This window comes from Nicotiana sylvestris, chromosome 5 (assembly GCF_000393655.2).
Source record: "Nicotiana sylvestris chromosome 5, ASM39365v2, whole genome shotgun sequence".
Lineage (NCBI taxonomy): Eukaryota > Viridiplantae > Streptophyta > Magnoliopsida > Solanales > Solanaceae > Nicotiana > Nicotiana sylvestris.
The window spans coordinates 20283083-20307983 of NC_091061.1; the positions used below are offsets into that span (position 1 = coordinate 20283083).

At 34.9% G+C, this 24901-nt stretch overlaps 1 protein-coding gene and 2 pseudogenes across 1 annotated transcript; 2 read left to right on the forward strand and 1 right to left on the reverse strand.

The window, feature by feature from the left end:
• Nucleotides 1–1526: 1526 nt before the first annotated feature.
• LOC104244353 (putative late blight resistance protein homolog R1A-3) lies at nt 1527–7211 on the forward strand (annotated as a pseudogene).
• Nucleotides 7212–10806: 3595 nt separating this feature from the next.
• LOC104244352 (putative late blight resistance protein homolog R1A-3) overlaps nt 10807–24901 on the forward strand; it is a 28191-nt pseudogene continuing 14096 nt past the window's right edge.
• LOC138868344 (uncharacterized) lies at nt 12082–12573 on the reverse strand. The gene has a single exon (XM_070145894.1). The coding sequence runs from the start codon at nt 12571–12573 to the stop codon at nt 12082–12084; it is 492 nt and encodes a 163-aa protein (XP_070001995.1).

Genomic DNA, 24901 nt, shown 5'->3' on the forward strand with positions numbered 1-24901 from the left:
AAATTAAAAAATACTTTCTTCATACCAAACACAACCTATATCTCCAATGTTTTTGCCTATATTTACTCCATCAGTGGACACGTGCAATGGCAGAGCCACTCATTGATAAGGGGAGTCAATTGACATCCATTCGTTGGAAAATTACACTGTGTAAAGACGTTAAATTCTTAATTTTATGTGTATATATTATACGTTGACTCCCCATAATTTTTTTCGTGTGCTTATTTATTTATATTTTGACTTCCCTTTAATTCTAGCCCCGCCACTGAACACGTGGGCACTCATTTCCCCGTTAGAAACATTAGGCTGCCTACATAAATTAATTTCTCTTTCACAACTACTCCTCTTCTGGCCACTTTCTAAATGTTGAAGTGAATTTTGATTCTATTGATTGACATACAACAACAACAACAACATGTTGAAGTGAATTTTGATTCTATTGATTGACATACAACAACAACAACAACAACCCAGTATAATCCCACTTAGTGGGGTCTAGGGAGGGTAGTGTATACGCAGACCTTACCCCTACCCTAGGGTAGAGAGACTGTTTCCAAATAGACCCCCGACATCCTTCCCTCCAAGAACTTCCCACCTTGCTCTTGGGGAGACTCGAACTCACAACCTCTCGGTTGGAAGTGGGGGTTGCTTACCATCAGAGCAACCCCTCTTGTCATTGATTGACATCTATATAATTATTGGAAAAAAGATTATTTGGTGCACGAAACATTTTGTTTTTACCCAAGTTTTGAGGAAGCCGTATCATTAGTTTGGTAGGAGATATTAGAAAAAATAATACAACCATTAGCTTTATGCATTATTAATATTTTGTTTGGTACATTTTTTCAATATGTGTATAACTAATATTTGTATTAATTATACATTATATTTGGTATTATCCTATATATAAGTAATGCATAGAAAACCATGACATTAGTAATATCAAGGCTATTAATGCATGCATTAGTATGGTTAAAGACAAAATTATCCTTAAAATCCCTTAAAACTAGAGAATATGAAAGGTGTTTTTGTAAATAACTATTTTTCTTAAAAATTATGCAATGCATTATAATTTTAATACACCACACCAAATAGTAAATAAGAAATAATATATGCATAACTAATGCTTACATTAATAATACACCTTATTCCGCATTATTCTTACTAACACATACATTACTAATCGATGCATTACTAATACAATTTATTCCGCACTATTATTGTATGCCCTACCAAACGGGCAACCTAATGTAATACAAGCAGACGTCCGGTGAACTACAGAATTGGGGATAAAGTGATGGTTAAACTCAATCCCCGGCAGTTCAAATCATTGAGAGGCGTCAATCAAAACTTGACTGGGCGCTACGAGAGGCCATTTGAAATCACTGCCAAGATCGGCAAGATTTCTTTCAAGCTGGACATGCCTCATCACTCGAAAATCCATCCGGCTGAATTTGACTATTCCTGGAGTATAAGTGACTGCAACTTTACCATTCCGTGACAAATAACTTTACCTCTCCACCAAACTCATTTGAATTAGCTTTAAAAAAAACTTCAATTCATTAGTCATTGACTTGTATGTTAATCATGGAATTATCAATCTGTATCTGATTCTTCTTTCTATTGGTGGCCTTTCAAATTGTCCTTAGCCAATTACTTCAACTAAAATCTCTCACAAATCTTTCTTTCTTCAACTATTTCTCAAACAAGCAAGAGTTCCTAACAGCTTAATCTTGGTTTGCTGAACTTAAAGGTATGCTTATGTTGAACATCTCTTATTTAATTTCTGTTGTTCTCTATTTGAAATTTACGAGGGTTTTTGTTTTCCGACTCAAAGATATACTGTAACAAAGATTCTTCTTTCTTTTATTGATCAATTAAGCAAAATATATAATGGATGAGGCTCAGCTAAATCATATACACTAGCTAGTTAAGACTAAACAGCTCAAATCAACAACAGATTTAGCTGTGTTGGAAAAATCATGGTAAAAAATTGGGGTGACAATTTGAGCCTAAATCCGCTCAACCCGCCCAAGGTTGGGCTGGTGATTGACCTGCCTATTTGTTGAACTCAGCCATCTTGACCCAACTCATTTCAGCCTAAATAAGATTGACATTTCTGGTGTTTTAGACTAACTGCATCTAAAATTACTGTTTATCAAAATAATTGCTTATTACACACCATTGGATGTTTGACCTTGATCAATGTTTCAAGAATCAAAAACTTTGCATGAATAATTTATTTTCTTAGTACATCAAGATGAAAATCTTTTTGTGTTAAAATAGATGAAAAAGTAATATTTTGGTAACTGGGCTGGGAGTACTATGGTCATTCCACATTTTTTTTTGTTTTGTTTGAGAAGTCTGGCTATATCTGCGGATATTTTTTGGCTGCTATAGTGAAGTAGTGTTATAGATGACATACATTATAACATAACATAAAAATCGGTTATGAGAAAAACATGGTTTGTTTAGTGAATGGTTGTTATATAAGGATAAGTAGATCTGGCTGTATATACTGTATGCTTTTTCCTTCATGTTCTTGTGTTCTTTTTTTCTACTTCTCCTAATAAAGGTTTGTGTACTTTTTGTACATCAGACTTGAAAACTTGAAAGGAAGGAAAAGGAAAGATACTTTGGCTTGACTAGTGAGAATTGCATAAATGGAAAGAGGAAAACAAAATGAAGGAGAAACAAAGAAAGGGGAAGCAAACAACTCATTGGTACGTCATACAATACTTATACGTATTAAACCCAATATTGGCTTGGATGATTATGAATATAATCCTCAAGAGAAGGCGGAAATACGTCGAAAGCCCTTTAAATTTGCCAGTATATTTCATCTACACACTCGAACAAAGACATGTTTTAATTGTGCACCTGAACATATAAAGCTTCTTGATCCTTGTTTAAATATGCAAGAGGTTGTTTTATATGTATGTTTAATAGTTACCTTTATTCATCTCTTCTTCCAGAAAATGATTATTGAGATTATTTACTAAATCATCAAAAAGGTAAAAGTGTTTCAATGTATGGAGTGATTAACTAGATTGTGGCAAATATAAATTGGAAATACTCTTTTTTTTGGGGGGTTGAACTTAGTTTACCCTTATTTTGAGAAAATAACCACTAATTAAGATGCTAAATCATATACATACAAATTAAAATAAACCATCCTTCTTTAACGCTTGCTTTGTATTTTGAAGCAAAGCCTTCTACAACTATGTTAGTTGCCTGTCTACAATGCAGAGTAAAATTTGTCAGAAATTTGCAGCTTTGAAAATTTGATATTACATTTGGTCTTTTGGCAGGTCTCATCTTTTGTACTTCGCAAAGACATTTTCAATCTTCTGGATTTCATAGAGAGGTTGAAGAATGGACGAGATCAAATTGTTATTGACATGGATCAAACTGAAAAGCTGAAATTGGAGCTGACATTTTTGTCGACATTTCTTCAGCTTTCTTGTTCCAATTTGGATGGTTTCAATGCGAAAATGTCTCGCAAAGCACAACGGGTCGATGATCTAGTTCGGTCAGTTTTCTATGAAAGTGGAGATAACTTGCTGGTTAAATATGACATGGATCATGTCGTTCCTCGCGTCCTGGAAAATATCAAAAATTGTATCAGCTTACCATTTCATTCTAAATCAAGTGCCACCATGACTGAGGAGCAGTTGGTTGAACTTTTGGAATCACTCCTCGTGAATCTCTGTGATCTTCCCAAGCACTGTGCTGAGTTGAAGACTCAATACGAGATAATTCAAAATGTGTGCGACAATATAAGAGATTTCCTTGGGTTAAAAGTAAATGGTTGCATTGAGCATGAGACAATTGAATACGTCTTACCTCAATTTCAACTTATGGCTGAGAGAGTAGGACACTTCTGTTTTGTCCTTTTGACTGATCAACTTAGTGTCCCTCAACTCAATTTCAAGCTAGTTGATCTACTTGTGAAGATTATTCCTGTTGAACTGGAAGTTATGCATATATGTTCTACAAATTTTACAAATTCAAAGTCAACAGAAGTTGGACACTTCTTTAAGGAGCTCCTAGGAGCCTCTCCATACATTCTTAGAGAATATTTGATTCATCTGCAAGAGCACATGGTAGCTGTTCTTACTGCTGGCACTTCAGCTCGAAACGTTCATGTCGTGATAGAGTTCCTATTGATTATTCTCACAGATATGCCCAAGGACTTTATTCATCACGACAAATTGTTCGATCTCTTGACACGTGTTGGAGCACTTACCAGGGAGGTATCCATTCTTGTTTGCAACTTAGAAGAGAAATCAAGGGGTGATGTGAATACCAGTGAAACAAACTGTGGCAGTCTAGACTTGCTGGAGAGTATTGAACTACTGAAGGAAGATCTCAAGCATGTTTTCCTGAAAGCCCCCGAAGACTCATCTCAACTAAGCTTCCCCATGAGTGACGGACCACTCTTCATGACTCTTCTACTCAAAAGCTTAAATGACTTGCTCAATTCCAATGCATATTCGGTTGTTTTACTAAAGAAAGAAATTGGACTGCTGAAAGAAGACCTAGAATTCACAAGACCGTTCTTCACGAATGTTGAGCAAGAATTGAACAGAGATCTCTGGACTCGTATTCTAGATGTTGCATATGAGGCAGAACATGCCATTAATTCAATTATTGTCAGAGATCACGGTCTCTTGCAACTTATCTTCTCACTTCCGGGTAACATAGAAAAGATCAAGCTTATCAAAGAAGAGGTATCAAAGAAGATCCAAAAGAACAAGGGTCTTATTGTCGTAAACTCTCCCAACAAGCTAGTTCAGATTGGGTTTGAGGAGGAGACAAATTGGATAATAAGGAAGCTCACTAGTGGACCAGCAACGCTAGATGTCATTTCGATCATTGGCATGCCAGGACTTGGAAAAACTACTTTGGCTTACAGAGTATATAATAATAAGTCTATTGCTAATCATTTCGATGTTCGTGCGTGGTGCACAGTCGACCAAGAGTATGACATGAATAAGATTTTGCAGAAAATTTATAATCAAGTGATTGGTTCAGATGCAAAATTCAGTGAGGATTTTGTTGTTGGTGATAAGCTCCAAAGAGAGCTATATAGAAGGAGGTACCTAATTGTCTTGGATGACTTGTGGGATACTACAGCTTGGGATGATTTAACAAGACATTTTCCTGAATTTATGAATGGAAGCAGAGTTATTATAACAAGTCGAATAATGAATGTGGCTTTGCATGGAAAACGCTGCAGTGATCCTTTTCATCTTCGATTGCTAAATCTAGAAGAAAGTTGGGAATTATTACAGAGAAAGGTATTCGGAGAAGAAATTTGCCCTGATGAACTATTGGATGTTGGATATGAAATAACCAAAAAATGTAAAGGGCTTCCGTTGGTACTTCATCTGATTGGTGGAGTCATTGCAACGAAAGAAAAGAGTAAGGCTTTTTGGTGTGAAGTTCTAAACAGTTTGAATTCCTTTTTATTAGATGATTTTGAATTCATGGAGGTTTTACAATTTAGTTATGACCATTTATCAGATCACTTAAAGCCGTGCCTGCTTTACCTTGATGCTATCCAAAGGATGAATATATTGAAATATCTGAATTGAAAGATTTATGGAGTGCTGAAGGACTATTGGAACAGATTGAGATGAAGAGTGTGGAAGAAGTAGTGGAGGTTCATTTGGATGAGTTAGTTTGCAGTGGCTTGGTAATAGTTTCCAGTGAGAGAGGTAGGGCATCGAGTTGCCGAATTCATGATCTTGTGCATGATTTTTGTTTAATAAAAGCTAGAGAGGAACAGCTGTTTGATTTCATAAGTTCAAGTGCTCCGTCTCCTTCTTCTTCAGAACGTGTGCCACGTGCAATGATCATTCGTTATGACCGACGTCTTTTTCATTTGGATGAAAATTTTGCCTTTTCAATCCAGAAAAGAAAAATCCTTATGTTAAACACCTCCTCTCTTTGATGGTTTCTGATGGGAAGCACAATCATCTTTCCTACAACTGTCACCTAAGACACTTGAGACTTCTTAAAAGGTTGGAGCTGCACAAAATAAGATTGACATATTCTTTGCTGAATGAAATAGGCATGCTTGTTCATTTAAGGTGCTTAAAGATTCAGATGAAGGCAAAAGCTCTTCCTCCGTCATTTTCAAACCTCTTGAATCTGGAAACTCTTGTGGTGGATAACCAGGGATCAAACATGGTACTATCACCTAGTATTTGGAGTCTTGTAAAGTTGCAACATGTGAGCATGGATAGTTGTTCGGTCTTTGATTTGGATACTGATGAATCAACAGTGTTAGAAGAGGACCTAAAGTTAGAGCATTTGAGAATATTGTATGGTCTCAAGCTTTCCTCTTCGGGAAACAGAGAGGATATTTTCAAAAGGATTCCCAATCTTCGAAGCCTTACATTCACCATTGAGGAACCCTGTCCTTGTTCAGCAGAGCAGATTTGTTTTCCAAGATTGGATATCCTTGATGAACTTGAAGAAGTTCGAGCATATTTTTACCCATGTATACATCAGTGTGATTTTCACTTCCCTTCGAGCTTGAAAAAACTTGTATTGGGAAGCTTTGCTCTGCCATCCAATTCACTGTCAAGAATTGCGAGACTGCCCAAACTTCAAAACCTGAGTCTAGAAGAAGCAATCATCCAGGGGAAAGAATGGAACATGGAAGAAGAAGACGCCTTCGAGAATCTCAAATCGCTGACATTGGATAGGGTATCTTTTTCTGAATGGAAGGTTAATGGAGAGGAATCCTTTCCCGTGCTTGAGGAATTACAAATACTAGACTGTACTGAGCTTATGGAGATCCCGGACAGTTTTGCTGATATTTTTTCATTAAAGTATATCTCACTGTTGGGCAGCTGTCAACTGGAAGTTTCAGCCATAAGGATTAAGGAATATGTTACAGATATGACGGGAGAAGACAACCTTGAGGTAAAGTGCTACTCGTGAGTGCATGCGTGAGATGGTCATGGTAGGTCCTTAATTATCTGGGCAAATCTCTGTGAGTATGTCATACGAATGTATTAACTTTATTCGTACATTAATATCCTTTTATATTATTTTTGTCCATTGTGGTTAATACAGTAACTGATTATCAAGTATTACTACGACTTCTGTTCAATTTCTTTTTGTTTCCCTTTTGTGTGTAGACAGCAGAACTGTCCTGAAAAATAAGTATATCATGTATGTTTCAATTTTTTCTATTTGCTTCTTACTCTGACTATGGTTCTTCTATTAACAACTCTGTTTGTCACTTTAAAATGCAAAAAATCTCAAATCCTTGCTTTTTCCCGTGTAGTTTTGAAACGTTTGAAGTTTTCTTCAAATGACAAATTAACCTATGTTGCTGGCTTGCTGCCTGGTGACCTGGAGGTCACGGGTTCGAGCCGTGGAAACAGGCTCTTGCAGAAATGCAGGGTAATGTTGCGTACAATAAACTCTTGTGGTCTCGTCCTTCCCTGGATCCCGCGCATAGCGGGAGCTTCGTGCACCGGGCTGCCACTTTTTTTATAATATAGTCCAGAAAAAAAGACACTGAAGCATTTTTAACAATAAGAATTAAGTTACTGTGATAAGATGATCAACTTAGGAAGTAGACACTGAAGTGTCATCTATCTGTAGCCATAGATGATATCTTAGTGCTTTAGACGGTCTATTAGATGGTATGATCTCTGAACTTCTTCCTCGTACAAGTGACCGATTGGAGGTAATGCATTTACAGCGAATATAAAAGCAACAGAAACAGTTTCCCCTTTGCCTAATTCAGTGTTTATTGAAAAGAATGATATACATTCACCAGTCAAAAAAAGATGATACATATTTGCTTGGACTATGTGATGCTTGTAAGCTCCTCTCACAGCCAGAGGCGGACCTATGCTATACAGAGAGGAGTCATCGGCATCCGTAAAGTTCGGCAAAAATTTCATGTATACATGTATTTGTCTTTAGAAAATAGTGATATATTAGTAGTGGACACCTAATATACAAAACAGATTTTAGTTGAATCGAAAAGTGCACCGGCGACCTTCAAATCCTGGGTCTGCCTCTGCTCACAACACCCGTCCTCACTTTAGTACTAATTGAGTTTGTTAATGGTAATGCATGGGTTTTTCTTTCAACATAAATTACAAGATTGAAGGGGAGCCTTGGAGCAACGGTCATGTTATCTCCGTGTGACTTATAGGTCACGAGTTCGAGTCATGTAATCAGCCACTGGTGCTTGCGTCAGGGTAGACTAGACTGCCTACATCACACCCCCTTAGGATGCGGCCCTTCCTTGGACCTTGTGTGAAAGCGAGATGCTTTGTGCACTGGTCTGCCCTTTTTAGAAGTTACAATATTCTCTTCAGTTCTTGTCACACTCTATACACTCTCTATAGTCTTTGTAATTTTTACTGCAGAACTGTTCTCCATATTGTCGGTGTCTCACATCGGAAAAACATTGGCAACAATTTGCCGTTGCTTTGGAGGGTTATTATTGGGTGAAATTCAAAAATAGTCAGATTTACAAGTGGTAATTGAAAAATAGCCACAGTTTCAAAAGTAATCGAAATTTAGCCACTTTTCATGTAAATATAAATATGAACGAAAATACTGTTCAAAATGCAAAAAATATTCCAGCATAATATACTGGAGTTCCAGTATAATATATTGGACTTCCAGCATAATATGCTAGAAGTTCATACACAAGTGCTCCAATTTCCGGTATATTATGCTTGAACTTTTCGTGTTGTAGCAAAATAATGCCTATTTTTCAATGACTTTGCAAACACTGACTATTATTCAATTACCGGTCCGAAAACTAACTAGCCCGTGCTATTTTCACGTTATTATTTGAATATACAGCTGTAGACTTGCACAAGAATCATTGTATCATTACTAAGCTGTAGTAACATCAGACATGCAAGACTGCAATCTAAATATGCTCTATAACCTTCTTTGAAATAGCAAGCAGCTGAAAACCAGAAGATGTTCCATGCTTCAGTACTGAGTGTGGATCGGCACATGCAATTCAGGAAAAAATATAAAGTGTGTAGAACCAAACACAACATACAGATGCACATAAAGTGAAAAGTTGATATGGTTTTCCTGGGAAAAATTACAACTGCATTGATAGAAAAATTACAATGTAATGATGAGGATGATGAAATTCTAAGTGCTAAATTTCTACATATGGAATGGGTATTTATAGAGACTCAACAAGATAACATAATACAGTAGTAAGTACTTTTTCAATCCATGTATCCTTAAAAATTGGATGACACATTTTCACAATTAATAGATGTATCCCAATATATTGTGTTGGCCTCTAACTAATACTAATAAAGCTCACGTGTGGGACAAAAGGAATCAGTATTTTGTAGCAAATGCCATGTGATTAATAGCACAAGGATTAATAAAGGTTTGTATGTCCAATGCTTTGCCTATGCTTACTCCATCAGAGCACATATGTGCACCTATTCTCCGTAAGACGTGCAGAGAGTTCGGGAACTGTCGTGCTCTAAGGCTATCCTATAGATAATCTACCATAATACAAATATTAGTAACTATTTCGACGACAGTTCAAACTTGTGACCTATATATCATACATAAGTAATTTTATTGTTGTTCCAAGATTCTCATTCACACATTAGGCTGCATACATACTTGGGGCCCGTTTAGCCATAAGAATTTTTTTACTTTTTCCGAATCAATGTTTGTCCATGAAAATTTTAAATTTCACTTGAAGTTGAATTTCGAAAATTTGAAAAACTTCAAAAAGCCGTTTTTCAAAAATTTCACTTCAAATTACTCATAAATATTCAAAAATAGCTCCAAATTGTATTCATATTCATACACAATTCTAATTTTCAAATAATTTTTTCCCCGGAATTTTATATATTCTTATGTGCAAACGCCCACTTAATTTTCTCTTCCTTAACTACTCATTTTTTACCACTTTCTCAACGTGTCCGGTAACATGTCGGAGCTAATTTTGATTATATTGATTGACATCTATATAACTATTGAAATACTCCATTCGTTCACTTTTACTTGTCCATTATTGACTTTACAAACCTTTTAAGAAATACTAATAAATTAAGTGCATAATTTACCATGTTATCCATATTAATTGATGTATAATCTTAATGGATTTGAAAAATGATTTGGAATGAGTAATTAATGATAAGAGCAAAACAGAAAAAAAATATTTTTTCTTGATATGCGAAAAGTGACAAATAAAAATAAAAATTTGTTTTTAGAAAAGTAAAAGGAGGGAGTAGTTAAAATGATTTTCTATTAAACCCACACGAATCCCGAGACAAATGGAGATGATAATGGGTATGTTCCAATTTAGGTGAGAATTGTAAATTTAATTTAAATTATTTTCAAATTTAAAAATTAGTCACTTTTTTGGAATAGAGCAATGGGAAATGGGTTCACATACACATACACTGCAAGAGGGAAAAGACTTAAGAAGTCAATGAATTGTACTATTTTAATCTTGCAATTATTATATCTTTATTTGATTCTTCTTTCTAATTGGTAGCCTTTCAATTTGTCTACTTCTCTCTCACAGATCTTTCTTTCTGAGTCCCAGCGCTTACTGTCTTCACCTAATTTTCTCAATTAAGAGGTTCTAACAGCAACAACCTTTGGCCGATTTGCTCAACTTTAAGTGGTCAAAAGGTAAGTCTGGCTATATCTGCAGTAAATTGTTTCCTGCTATATGCTTTATATATGTTTCTTTCTTCAGTTTCTTCTGTTCTTGTTTTTCTACTTCTCCTAATAAAGGTTTGTGTACCTTTTATACATCAGACTTGAAAACTTGAACTTTGGCTTGACTAGTGAAAATTGCATACATGGAAAGAGGAAAAGAAAATGGAGGAGCAAAAGATAAAGGGGAAGCAAACAACTCATCGGTACGTCATACAATATTTATACATATTAAATCTAAATATTAAGAAGGGGAGCGTTAGTTTAACTAGTAAAGTTACTGACGCATGACCAAGGTCACGGATTCGAACATTGAAAACTGCCTCTAGCAAAAAATGTAGGGTAAGACTGTCAATAATAGACCTTGTGGTCCCGCCCTTTCTCGGACCCATCGGGAGCCTTGATGTAACTGGTAAAGTTGATGCCATTTGACCAAGAGGTCACCGATTCGACTAGTGGAAACAACTTCTTGCAAAAATGTTGTACAAGACTACATATAATAGACCTTTGTGGTCCCGCTCTTCCCTGAACCCCGCCCATAGTGGGAGCCTTGACGTAACTGGTAAAGTTGCCTCTATGTGATCAGGAGCTCAAAGCAGTGGAAACAACCTCTTACAAAAATGCAGGTAGTACGTACACGGAATTTCTCATAAGTGGTGTCACAATTAATCAATGGGCGGTGACCCAAAAAAGTTAGCGGAGATGACAAGAGAGATGGAAAGTCGAGTAGAGTACCAGCAAGCGAACACATTCGAAAATAGGAAATCGTAAAGGAGCTCACTGAGTTTTTAAATAGATAATTCTTACTAAAATTGAATTATCATGGAATGGACTAATAAAGAAAGTGTAGAAATGTATCATTTTTTTGGAACGGACTAATAAGGAAAGTGTGTCATCTAAATTGAAACAGAGGGAGTACTAACTTGAACGATTATCCATATATTCCTCCAGAGAAGGCAGAATACATTAACATCCCCTTGAATTTGCTCGTACATATTTCATTTAGACACTCAAACAAAGGCATGTTCCAATTGAGCACTTAATCACATGATAAAATATTTAGATTATACTTGGCTACTAATTAGGAAGAGATACCAGTGTTGGATCCAAAAACGGATAGTCAAGTAGCACTTGTTTACTCCAAATTTAATTTCCAATCTTCTTCCCATAACTCTAAATTAAATTTAACATTTTAAGAAGTGTTGAGTACATTTACTATCCATGACTTGTTGATCCCACCATATCTCAATCAATTTACCAACTTTGTGAAAATTATTAAACACTAAGGGATCCCGGGATAAATTTATACCGCCAACCAAACACAGTATAATTTAATCCTATATTTTATCCTACCTAATCCTGCGTACCAAACGACTCCTAAGGAATCATTCTCAAACCATGGAATCTATTGTATTTATCAATGGTATGGCCTGGTTTCTTGCAGTAATTATTAGACTTCTTTGTGACTAGAGAAATTTGTTTTGGGAGGATATGTCTGCCCTTCTGATGAGGAACCAGCAGAGAAAGAAGCTGATTCAGGAACATGGTGTGAAAGAGTCTGGATTCAGATTTTTCATCTTGAAGTAGGAGAGAACAAGTTTGACCGATGTTAGGTGTAGGTTTCATCATAGTTATGTTTCTTATGGTACCACTATAAGAGTCATTAAGGCCAATTAAGAACTGATTAAGTTTCAGAGTTTCCTTGTCCTTAATCGTTTTTACCTTTCCATCATATTGACAATCACAGCTGCAACAAGAATTACTGTTTAGAGAGTCTAACTCATCCCACAACTTAATAAGTTCAATATCACAGGATCCCTCAGATAGCATACTGAGTTCCTTTTTGAACTGGATAAGTTCATGCCTCATTTGACTGACCACATCGTTCGTTAAGTTCATTTCAGATCTGATAAGCATATTTGGAATAGATGAAACTGTTAGCTACGTCTGGGGTCAAAGAGTGAAGGTCAATCACTATTGCGGTGCATGTGTTGCAATCGAGGTCCGTGTTATTCTAATCTAGGCTCGACTAACCTCTTGCAATCCACATTATCTTTTTGTACTTGAAACACTGCTCCAGAGAATCATGCTTGGCCGCATCGCGGCCAATGCCCTGTGATCGCGGTTAAGCTTGCTGTCACCAGACCTGGCAAGCAAACAGCGTTAAGGCAACAATTAACACATTGCTTCAGCTGTTCACACCATCCCAACTACCTTCCATTCATTCCCAAGTTCCCGTTCTACATCTCGACACCTCCAACACAGTTTTTAACCAGTCCAAACCAACAGTTTAGCAAATCATAAGCATCAATTTCATGTAAGATAAAGATAAAAGAAGTAAAGGGGGATTTACGTTGCCACTTTTCCTTATTCCCTTTTATCTTGTTTTTTCCTCTCTTAGATTACAATTTTATAAAACCTAATCAAAATGAAACTTTGTTCCTACATAAATGATCTCTTCCTTTCAGGATATAATTCTTGCTTTAATTTTGAAGTGTGAAAAAATGGATATTAGATCTAATTTAATCCCAAAAGCTAGCTCATGATGGGAAGATTTCCAAGACCATATAAGGAGATTAACACCTATTCAGGATACTAAGGGTGAAATTCAAAAATAACCAGATTTACAAGTGGTAATTGAAAAATAGCCACAATTTCAAAAGTATCGAAATTTAGCCACTTTTCATGTAAAGATAAATCTGAACGAAAACACTATTCAAAATTCAGAAAATATTTCAGCATAATATACTGGTCTAGCATAATATACTGGAAGTTCATACACATGTGCTCCAATCTCCAGTATATTATGCTGGAGCTTTTCGTGTGTTGGAGTTCCATCATAATATGCTAGAAGTTCATACACAGCTACACAGGTGCACCAATCTCCAATATATTATGCTAGAACTTTCCGTGTTGCAGCAAAATAGTGGCTATTTTTTAATGACTTTGCAAATGCTGGCTATTTTTCAATGATCAATCCGAAAACTGGCTAGCCCGTGCTATTTTCACAGATACTAATGTGGGACTTAACACCCCCTCGCACGCTAGGACTGGACAATTGATGCGTGCAACACAACAACAGGGATAGATGAGTTTGAATCTGATACCATGTTAGAAATGAACCTTGGGTCTAACCCAACTCTAAAAGTTAGCTCATGAGGGAGAATTATCCCGGACCACAATAAGGAGGCCACAACTGACTTCGTCAATTAATATGGGACTTAACACTATGAAAGGTTTAGACTTAAATGTCCAACTAAGAAACTCATTCAGTTGATGAACCTAGAAGGATTACTATACTTGAGAAACTAAGATCTCAGTAGTTTATCATGTATACAAAATTTTTATATATGGCCTTACCCATCCACATTAGGGCTAATATTTCTACGAATAACCACAAATTTGATGCTAAACAGGTCACATGCTTATAGCTAAAGCAAAAAACAACCTTTATAAACATCATAAAGCTTCTTGATTCTCATTAAACTATGAAAGAGGTAAAGGGTAGCCTGGTGCACAAAGCATCCCGTGTTTACGCAAGGTCCGGCGAAGGTCCGCGCCTCAAGGGTGTGATGTAGACAGTCTACCCTAATGCAAGCATTAATAGTTGCTTCCATGGCTCGAACCCGTACCTATAGGTTATATGGAGACAACTTTACCGTTGCAAGAGGTAGTTTTTTTTTATATGTTTGACAGTTACCTCTATCTGTCTCTTCTCCCAAAAAATGGTTTAAGAAATTATTTACTAAATCATCCATCCCTTTTTAGTGCATAACTTGTAAAGTAATTTATCCAAAAAAAAAAGTTCACGGAGTAACTAACCAGATTATGGCATGAAAAAAGATAAATAGAAACTCGATCATACAAAAGTTTCACAAATATAAAATGGATATACTCTTCTTCTTTTTTGGCTAGCTTAAAGTTTGTTCTATTTTATGAACTTTAATATCATTTTTTAAGTAATTAACTTGCTTAGTGAGCAAATTTATCTTAAAGATTGTTTGTAATTTAATATAATCATTTTCTTCTTTAGAGATAAGATTTAGGTAAGGAAATCTTATTTCTTTTCCTAATACTGTGGTGCAAAGTGCACTTAAGTCATCGTAATGTGGCTTTATTTGAGTCAGGAAAGGAATTCCGAGAATTATTTTTTCAATTATATCTTTTAGATCCGTAAATTGGTATCAGAGCCAAGTTAAACATGTTAGTTAATAGTATGAAAGGCTAAACTTTCATATTGTCTTTAAGGTTAATTAAAATCTTGTTATCAGTTTCATGCTATAGATCTTAATTGTTCTATACTGTTCATTCCAGTATATGTTTGTCATTTATCTTCGTTATATCTTCATGATCTTATTCTTCAGTGTGAGGCTAAATTTCCAGTTCATAGTGTGAGGGTCTCTGAGAGAGAGTTAGTTGAACCCTATTAAGCTGCCGTCAGTTGTCGTCGTCGTTACAGGCTAGGAGAGCCGCAGTTAGACAGGACACAGTGAACACGTTCAACTCCCAACCCCCAAGATAACTTAGAACTGAAAACACTGCTAAGATAACTTAAGAAGTAGATCATATAGAAAGAAAAAAAAGAAGATAAACAGTAAACAATATACTGTTAAGAACAGTAGAGAACTATTAAGATAAATAGTCTTGAATTAAGATAACAAAGAGAGTAAAAACCTTAAGGACAATTTACCTCTCCCTTAACTTTTAAAAAGGTCTTAAAACAACTTAATAATAAAACATAGAACTTTTTATTATATAAGATTCTTAATAATAAAAAATGGAGATCTCTGAAACATCTCCGAAACACAAATAGAAAGATAGATTGTGTTGAACACAATATTAGAGTTTGCAAATCTATAACCAGAAATAATAACCTGCGAAATAAAGCTTTATTAACAATAGAAAGAGAGATTGATTTTTATAGAGATAATCTTGAGAATCATCAACATCAAAAAAGAATAATTTTGAAAAATATAAAAACAATAACTATCTGTATCAACAGGTACACATCTCAGTATTAGAATGATTAATTCTGAAAAGAATAAAATTCTAAATAGCGCTAATATCTCGGCAGTAACTAATATTGCCAAAATAGAAAATGATTTACAAAATTGGAGTATTCCTAGAGAATCCTTTAACACTATATATCATACCAGCAAGTTTGATTTTATTAAAAACTATAACATCAAAACTTGTAAATCAACAATTGCTATTAATAACTTAATTGAAACAATTAAGTTATTAGCAGCACATGATATACAGCAGTACAAGAGAAAATATAATTTCCTCCATATCGGACTGGTCCAAGTAGCTGTCAAACCTTTATACAGACTAGGTTTAGACACACCTCTCTGTCTATTACTAAGAGATGATAAACTGTTAAATTTTGACGATTCATTATTAGGAGTCCTACAAAGTAACTTAGCCCAGGGCCCAGTTTACTTTAATTGCTATCCAAATTATTCGGTTGATATAAATGACCAGAATATTTTAGATACTCTGAATCTTAATATTAAAACAAAAAACATGAATAGTAAAATTAACACAAGAGAGATAACAATAATATACAGAGTATATTACAGGCTAATGAAAACTACTTTAGCTCCAAAAGCTAAGATTGAAAGTAGTAAAGGAGTTACTATGCTCATGGAAGCAAATCAAGAACGTAGTAATACCTTCGTCCCTAGAATGATTCGATGAGACGAGATATTATCAAAAGATGAATGGCGTTTTGAAGCCATAACTCAACCAAGATATGAACCAGAAAGTTCATATATCGAACAAGTTATTCAACATCCAACAAGAGCTATTGACTTAAAATTTTTAAGATCTAACTCTATAAACAAAGCCTCTTCTAGTAGAAGAATGTCCTTTAGCAGATCTTCATCTTTCAAACCCCCGGAGGGAAATAGTAAAAGCAATAAAAGCGACGAAGGGTTAATTGAAGAACTTGATAGAAAAATACAATGAGTAAATTTTAACAAAACTGTTCCTACAGTAATCTATCAAAAGGGTCCGTTTGTCCCTAGAAGTAAATCCGCTGAAACAATTGACCAAATAGGAGTCATTAAAGAAGAAAATAACTTCCAAATAGACTGGAATAGTCTAAACGCTCTATGGGAACACCCTGATAATAACATTAAAAGAAAATGGTATATAAACACCTATTCTTTAGATCAGAGAAGATCTTTTAGAAATAAATAGATTAAGGACTTAAAAAGACTTAAATGCGATATTGAATTCTTTAGATGGTTCGAATTAACAGGACAGATCCCAAATCAAAAGGGATCTTTACAAATGATAATCAATAAATGGTATACCAAAAATAAAGGTACAATAGAAGCCACTATTCCAACATTAGAAGAAATCATAATACCTGTTCAAAATCAAGTAGTCACAACTTCCCCTTTTAAAAGAGAAAGTACCTACCTTGATAAAGAACCAACAAACAAAGATCTAAACAAAATAATAGTCCAAAATAACTATACATATAACCTTTTACATGTTGTATCTAATCAGTTAAAAGATACTAACAAAATAGGAACTTCTACTAAAACGATAGTAGCACCTACTATTGAAACACATCCTACTATCAAAATCCCTGAATTTTCTAAAGAAAAATTTCCACAATTAAGAGAAAAATTCGATTTTACGAATGAACTTCTAGAAAAAATAGAAGAACAACTTAAAACAAAATTAAGTATCTCAAAGCCTAATACGAAACAAGCTAGTACTAGCAAAGATAAAACCATTGAACTCTATAAATTACAAACACAGTTAGCTTCATTAAATTATAAATATGAAACTCTGATAAAGGAAGAAAACTTCCCTGATAAAGAAACTAAACTAAAAATGATAGAAAAGGCCTCTAAAGAGCTTGTAGATTCTATAAATAAAATAAAACCTTTAGTTACTCTAAAAACCATCTCTATTACTAATCCTGAAATAAGTAGAATCATGAATGATCCCAGACATTCTAATAAAAAGAATTATTACAAAAGAGCATCATTTCCAGATGTTCAATTCGAAGAAGATATCTATCTATCCCATTTCAGTCATGATGGAACTGGAATTTCAGAATGGAATATTGATGGTTTAGCTGAAAGCCAAATTTACAAAAAGCTCCACGAAATAGGAATTTCGGTAACCGCCTACAAAATAAAAAATGCGCCAGACAAACACGCAACAACCTTAATAGTGTCAGGCTTTACTGGTATATTAAAAAATTGGTGGGATAATTATCTCTCCGAAGAAAATAGGAATCAAATCCTAAATGCCACAACAGTAATGACTGTAGTAAAAACTGAAAATAATACGCAAGTAGCAGAACAAGAATCTAGAGAAGATGGTACTGCAACTCTAATCTACTGTATAGCCAAACATTTTATTGGTGAACCAAAACTATTTCAAGATAGAAGTCTTGAACTTCTCAATAATCTTAACTGCCCAAAATTAACATATTTTAGGTGGTATAAAGATATGTTCATAGAAAAAGTAATGGTCAGAGAAGATTGCGGTAAACCTTTCTGGAAAGAAATATTTATTAGCGGATTACCCAGATTATTTGCCGAAATGGTAAGAACTAAAATTAAAGATAGATTTAATGGTCAAATCCCATATGACAATCTTACGTATGAAGATTTAATAAGTTTTATTAATGTTACAGGTCTAGACTTATGTACTGACCTAAAACTTAAAAGTCTTATTAAAAAAGATAGATTACAATCTAAAAAGGAACTTGGTAGTTTTTGCCAAGATTTCGGTTATAAATCAATAGCCGCTCCATCAAAAAGAGCGTCAAAGAAACATAGATCTTCTGATAAACCTAAAAAATGCCATAAGCGTAAAGAAAAGAAAGAAGAGGGAACTTATAAAGGAAAAGGTTTAAAAGAAAATCTAAAAGGGATTATGGAGACAAATGTTGGTCTTGTGGAAAAATAGGACACAGAGCCAGTGAGTGCAAAGTTACTAAAAAGAAAAAGAGTAAAGTTAACACTCTTGAATTAGATGAAAATATTAAAGAAAAGCTTTACGCAATTCTAGAAGATAATGATAACATTTCATCAGCATCCACAGATAGTTACTCTGACAGCGACAATGAATTAATCAATGTCGCATATGACTCAGACAACAACAACTCAATAGAAGATAGCTGTAACTGTACTAGCGCAATCTGCGTATGTAGTCAAAATTCCCTCAGAGTAATTACAGAAGACTCCAAGGAAGTCTTATTCGACATTATTGAGCACATAGATGATGAATTAAAAAGAAAATATTTAATTGAATTATAAAAAACATTATCATTAAACAAAAGGAAAATCGACCGCAGATAGAACCTTTTGACATGAAGAAAGTAATGAATAGATTTTCTGTAAAAGCAGAAGAACCTACTACTATCCAACATCTTCAAACTGAACTTAAATTAGTAAAAGAATAATTAAAAGATATTGAGCTTCGACTTAATAAAATTGAAATAGAAAATATTACTGATAGAATATTATCTCAAGTTGATAAAGGAAAAGCAATTAATAGCGAATTCTTCTCAAAAGAAGAAGATGAAGATGTAGAAAAAGAAGAAGGTAACACTTCAAAATTAAACGATAATGATTTAGTTATCAAAGAATCTGAAGGTGGTTCAGCCGCACTAGTTAAACTCACTAAAGTAAAAGCTAAAAGTTATCATCTTCCTATAACATTAAAGGTCCAGGATATGACCTTTACTAAATTAGCATTATTAGACTCAGGTGCAGATAAGAACTGCATAATGGAAGGAATAATGCTATTAAAGTACTTAGAAAAAAGTACACAAAAATTATACTCTGTCATAGGAGAACTATTAAAAATAAATTACAAATTATCAAAAGCACATATCTGTAACGACGGAATATGCTTTATTAATGATTTTGTAATAACAAGAGATACAAGTGAAGAAATAATTCTCGGAATTCCTTTCCTGGCTCAAATAAAGCCACATTACGATGACTTAAGTGCACTTTGTACCACAGTATTAGGAAAAGAAATAAGATTTCCTTACCTAAATTCTATCTCTAAAGAAGAAAGTGATTATATTAAATCACAAACAATCTTTAAGATAAATTTGCTCACTAAGCAAGTTAATTACTTAAAAAATGATATTAAAGTTCATAAAATAGAACAAACTTTAAAAACCCCGGAGGTAGAAGATAAGATTAAACAGTTTCAACAAAAACTCGAACTAGAAGTTTGTTCCGATTTACCTACAACCTTTTGGGAACAAAAAAGGCACATAGTTAACCTGCCTTATATTAAAGAATTAACGAACAGGCTATACCTACTAAGGCAAGACCTATTCAAATGAATTATGACTTAATGGAAGTCTGTAAAAAGGAAATAAATGATCTTCTCCAAAAGAAGATTATTAGACCTTCTAAGTCACCGTGGAGCTGTGCAGCCTTCTACGTTAACAATAACGCAGAGAAAGAAAAGAGGAGCTCCTAGACTAGTTATTAATTACAAACCTTTAAATAAAGTGTTACAATGGATTAGGTACCCGATATCTAATAAAAGAGATTTATTAAAAAGGACTTACAAAGCTAATATTTATAGTAAATTTGATATGAAATCAGGTTTCTGGCAAATACAAATTACTGAAAAAGATAAATATAAAAATTGCCTTCAGTGTCCCATTTGGACAATACGAATGGAATGCAATGTCGTTTGGGTTAAAAAATGCCTCATCTGAATTTCAAAACATAATGAACAATATATTTAATCCCTACAGTAATATGTCAATAGTTTATATTAACGATGTGTTAATATCCTCAGAAGATATAGATTATCATTTTAAACATCTCAATACTTTCTTTAAGATAGTAAAACACAACGGTCTAGTAGTCAGCGCTAAGAAAATCAAGTTGTTTCAAACAACTATTAGATTTTTAGGACATGACCTTTATCGGGGTACTTACAAACAAATCTGTAGAGCCATTGAGTTCTCATCCAAATTTCCCGATGAAATCATAGACAAAACACAACTACAAAGTTTCTTAGAAAGCCTCAATTATGTAGCAGATTTTATTCCTAATATTAGAAAAATCTGCGAACCGCTTTACAAACGCCTTAGGAAGAATCCAGTCCCTTGGAGTCTAGAACAAACTGATACAGTCAAGAAAATCAAGTCCATTGTTCAAAAACTCCCATGTCTAGGTATTCCAAATCCTGAAGCGTTTATGATAGTAGAAACCGACGCTTCTGATTAAGGGTATGGTGGAATTCTTAAACAACGAATTTCTTTAAAGTCTCCCAAACAGTTAGTTCGTTTCACTTCTGATATCTGGAATCCAGCTCAAAGGAATTATAGTACAGTTAAAAAGAAAATTTTATCTATAGTACTATGTATTACAAAATTTCAAAATGATTTAATAAACAAAGAATTTTTATTAAGAGTTGACTGTAAATCAGCTAAAGAGATTTTACAAAAGGATGTTAAAAATCCTATTTCAAAACAAATTTTTGCCAGATGGCAAGCACTATTATCCAGCTTCAATTTTGAAATCGAATTTGTAAAAGGAGAAAATAACTCTTTACCCGATTTTCTAACTAGAGAATTTCTACAGGGGAAAAATGAGTCCAAACCAGAAGGGTCCGTTCAGGGCCTCTCCCAAAAGAGAGAATAGATATTCTGCCCTTGCAGAATTTCCGTTATTACCAACCGTAAGGCCACCACTAAATATAATGGTTACCCCTCCGAGAGTACCCACTACAAACAAGCCTACTACCATGACAGTGCTCGGATCCATTCCCAAAAAGGATGGTCTGTTTCAACAGGCTTCTTCGAAAGCCTCAACAAGCCAAGCAGGAAAGGTACTGACTAGTGCCGACTATGCAATGAAGGTCCCATAATCCTTCGCCCAAGCAGTTAACCCCTACACACCGGTTAAAGCAGAAGAAAAAAGACCTGTTTCCTCAGAAAAGAGACATTCGAATTAATTGCAAAAGAACCAGCTAAGGTTTTGGCCCTAGACAAAGGGTATGAGAATTATGACCTTGCGAACCTAATCAGACCCTGTTACACAGACAGGAATTACGTTGACACCGGTAACCCTCTAAAAACAAGGAGGTATTATGAGTTAATCTTAACAGATACAAGATCTGTTACATTCGAACACTCTTTACAGCGATAAAGACCCAACTAGTATTAGAATCTCAAAGTTTACCGTCAATAGGGTAATAAGCCCTTTTGAATGGGGAATGGATTACCATCAATAGGGTAATAAGCCCGTTTGAATGGGGAATGGATCACCTACACACACCGATTGTGTTATCAGTCCAATATAAGCCCCAAACCTATAATTTCAAAGACTATATGGATGCTTGGTTTAACTTCCTATACCTACGTCCAAAAACACACACCTGGTTGTCAAATATAGCGAACAAGCCCAAAAATCAATCCTACCCAGATGGTTTTATGACTGATGGAAAATATTTGAAGGAACAGAGCAGACGATGCCCAGGAGCTTCCAAACAGAAAATGAAATCTCCTCTCTCCCAGATCACATAAAATTATGCAAATATTACTTTGCAAAAAGAATATCTTTTATTATTAATTGGTCATTCGATATAGAACAAATTGAACGGATCAAATACTTAGTAAAAACGCCTAAAGTCAAAGGTTGGATTCCTGAAATCAAAGAAGCCAAGAAATCCAAACCAATCAGAACAGAATCAAGTAACTCTCAGAATGAGTTAAAGAAAAAAATGCTCGAAATGTTAGCAAACATTGAGTCAGCAGACCCGACGCAAGTACAAGCTATGTTAGAAGTTGTTTCAAGTTCATCCTCTGCAAAAAGCAGAAAAAATAGAGATATGGAAGATTTAGACGGGATAGCCCAAGCCTATGCTTACTCTAGCAGATAAACAGTTTCTTACCCTTTCAGAAAAGGAAGACAATGACACTTGACTCTTCGGAAAAGAAGACAACGACATTTGCCTCTTTGGAAAAGAAGATAATGACATTTGCCTCGGAGAGAACAATTTACGGATCTAAAAGATATAATTGAAAATGCGGAATTATAAATAACAAGTTAAGAAAACTTACTTCTTTTTTGAACATTGAAAACATATAGAACGGATTTTTTACAGAGAAGAGAGGGAAAACATAAGAAGAGAGAAATGGGCGATTTCAATCTGTCTCTCTATGTTACAATTTGAAAGTCTTATATAGACTTCGAGGAAAAGATTAAGTTGATCTCAATCGTTCATAATCAACGGTCATCTTTAAAGATTCCTTTTGGCTTTTGCTTTTTTTTTAAGAGGCAGGTGTCTTTGTCTTCCTTTTCGAAGGGGCAAATGTCATTGTCTTCTTTTCTCTCCGAGGCAAATGTCATTATCTTCTTTTCCGAAGGGGCAAATGTCGTTGTCTTCTTTTCCGAAGAGTCAAGTGTCATTGTCTTCCTTTTCTGAAAGGGTAAGAAACTGTTTATCTGCTAGAGTGGGCATAGGTTTGGGCTATCCCGTCTCAATCTTCCATATCTCCATTTTTTCTGCTTTCTGCAAAGGATGAACTTGAAACAGCTTCTAACATAGCTTGTACTTGCGTCGGGTCTGCTGACTCAATGTTTGCTAACATTCCGAGCAGTTTTTTCTTTAACTCATTCTGAGAGTTACTTGATTCTGTTCTGATTGGTTTGGATTTCTTGGCTGCAGTATATTTCAGGAATCCAACCTTTGATTTTAGGCGTTTTTACTAAGTATTTGATCCGTTCAATTTGTTCTATATCGAATGACCAATTAATAATAAAAGATATTCTTTTTGCAAAGTAATATTTGCATAATTTTATGTGATCTGGGAGAGAGGAGATTTCATTTTCTGTTTGGAAGCTCCTGGGCATCGTCTGCTCTGTTCCTCCAAATATTTTCCATCAGTCATAAAACCATCTGGGTAGGATTGATTTTTGGGCTTGTTCGCTATATTTGACAACCAGGTGTGTGTTTTTGGACGTAGGTATAGGAAGTTAAACCAAGCATCCATATAGTCTTTGAAATTATAGGTTTGGCGGCCTATATTGGACTGATAACACAATCGGAGTGTGTAGGTGATCCATTCCCCATTCAAACGGGCTTATTACCCTATTGATGGTAATTATTGAGATTCTAATACTAGTTGGGCCTTTATCGTCGTAAAGAGTGTGTTCGAATGTAACAGATCTTGTATCTGTTAAGATTAACTCATAATAATAAATATTATTATTATTTAAACCCGCTGAGATAAATTGGTGGGATAATCAGCGGATTTACAAAATAGTATGTCCTTTAGCCCGTACGGTGGAATTCTTAAACAACAAATTTCTTTAAAGTCTCCCGAACAATTAGTTCGTTTCACTTCTGATATCTCAAATCCAGCTCAAAGGAATTATAGTACAGTTAAAAAGGAAATTTTATCTATAGTACTATGTATTACAAAATTTCAAGATGATTTAATAAACAAAGAATTTTTATTAAGAGTTGACTGTAAATCAGCTAAAAAGATTTTGCAAAAGGATGTTAAAAATCTTATTTCAAAACAAATTTTTGCCAGATGGCAAGCACTATTATCCAGCTTCGATTTTGAATCGAATTTGTAAAAGGAGAAAATAACTCTTTACCCGATTTTCTAACTAGAGAATTTCTACAGGGGAAAAATGAGACCAAACCAGAAGGGTCCGTTCAGGGCCTCTCCCAAAAGAGAGAATAGATATTCTGCCCTAGCAGAATTTCCATTATTACCAACCGTAAGGCCACCGCTAAATATTATGGTTACCTCTCCGAGAGTACCCAGTACAAACAAGCCTACTACTATGACAGTGCTCGGATCCATTCCCAAAAAGGATGGTCCGTTTCAACAGGCTTCTTCGAAAGCCTCAACAAGCCAAGCAGGAAAGGTACTGACTAGTATCGACTATGCAATGAAGGTCCCATAGTCCTTCGCCCAAGCAGTTAACCCTCACACACCGGTTAAAGCAGAAGAAAAGGGACATGTTTCCTCAGAAAAGGAGACATTCGAATTAATTGCAAAAGAACCAGTTAAGGTTTTGGCCCTAGACAAAGACTGAGAATTATGACCTTGCGGACCTCATCAGACCCTGTTACACAGACAGGAATTACGTTGACACCAGTGACCCTCTAAAAACAAGGAGGTATTATGAGTTAATCTTAACAGATACAAGATCTGTTACATTCG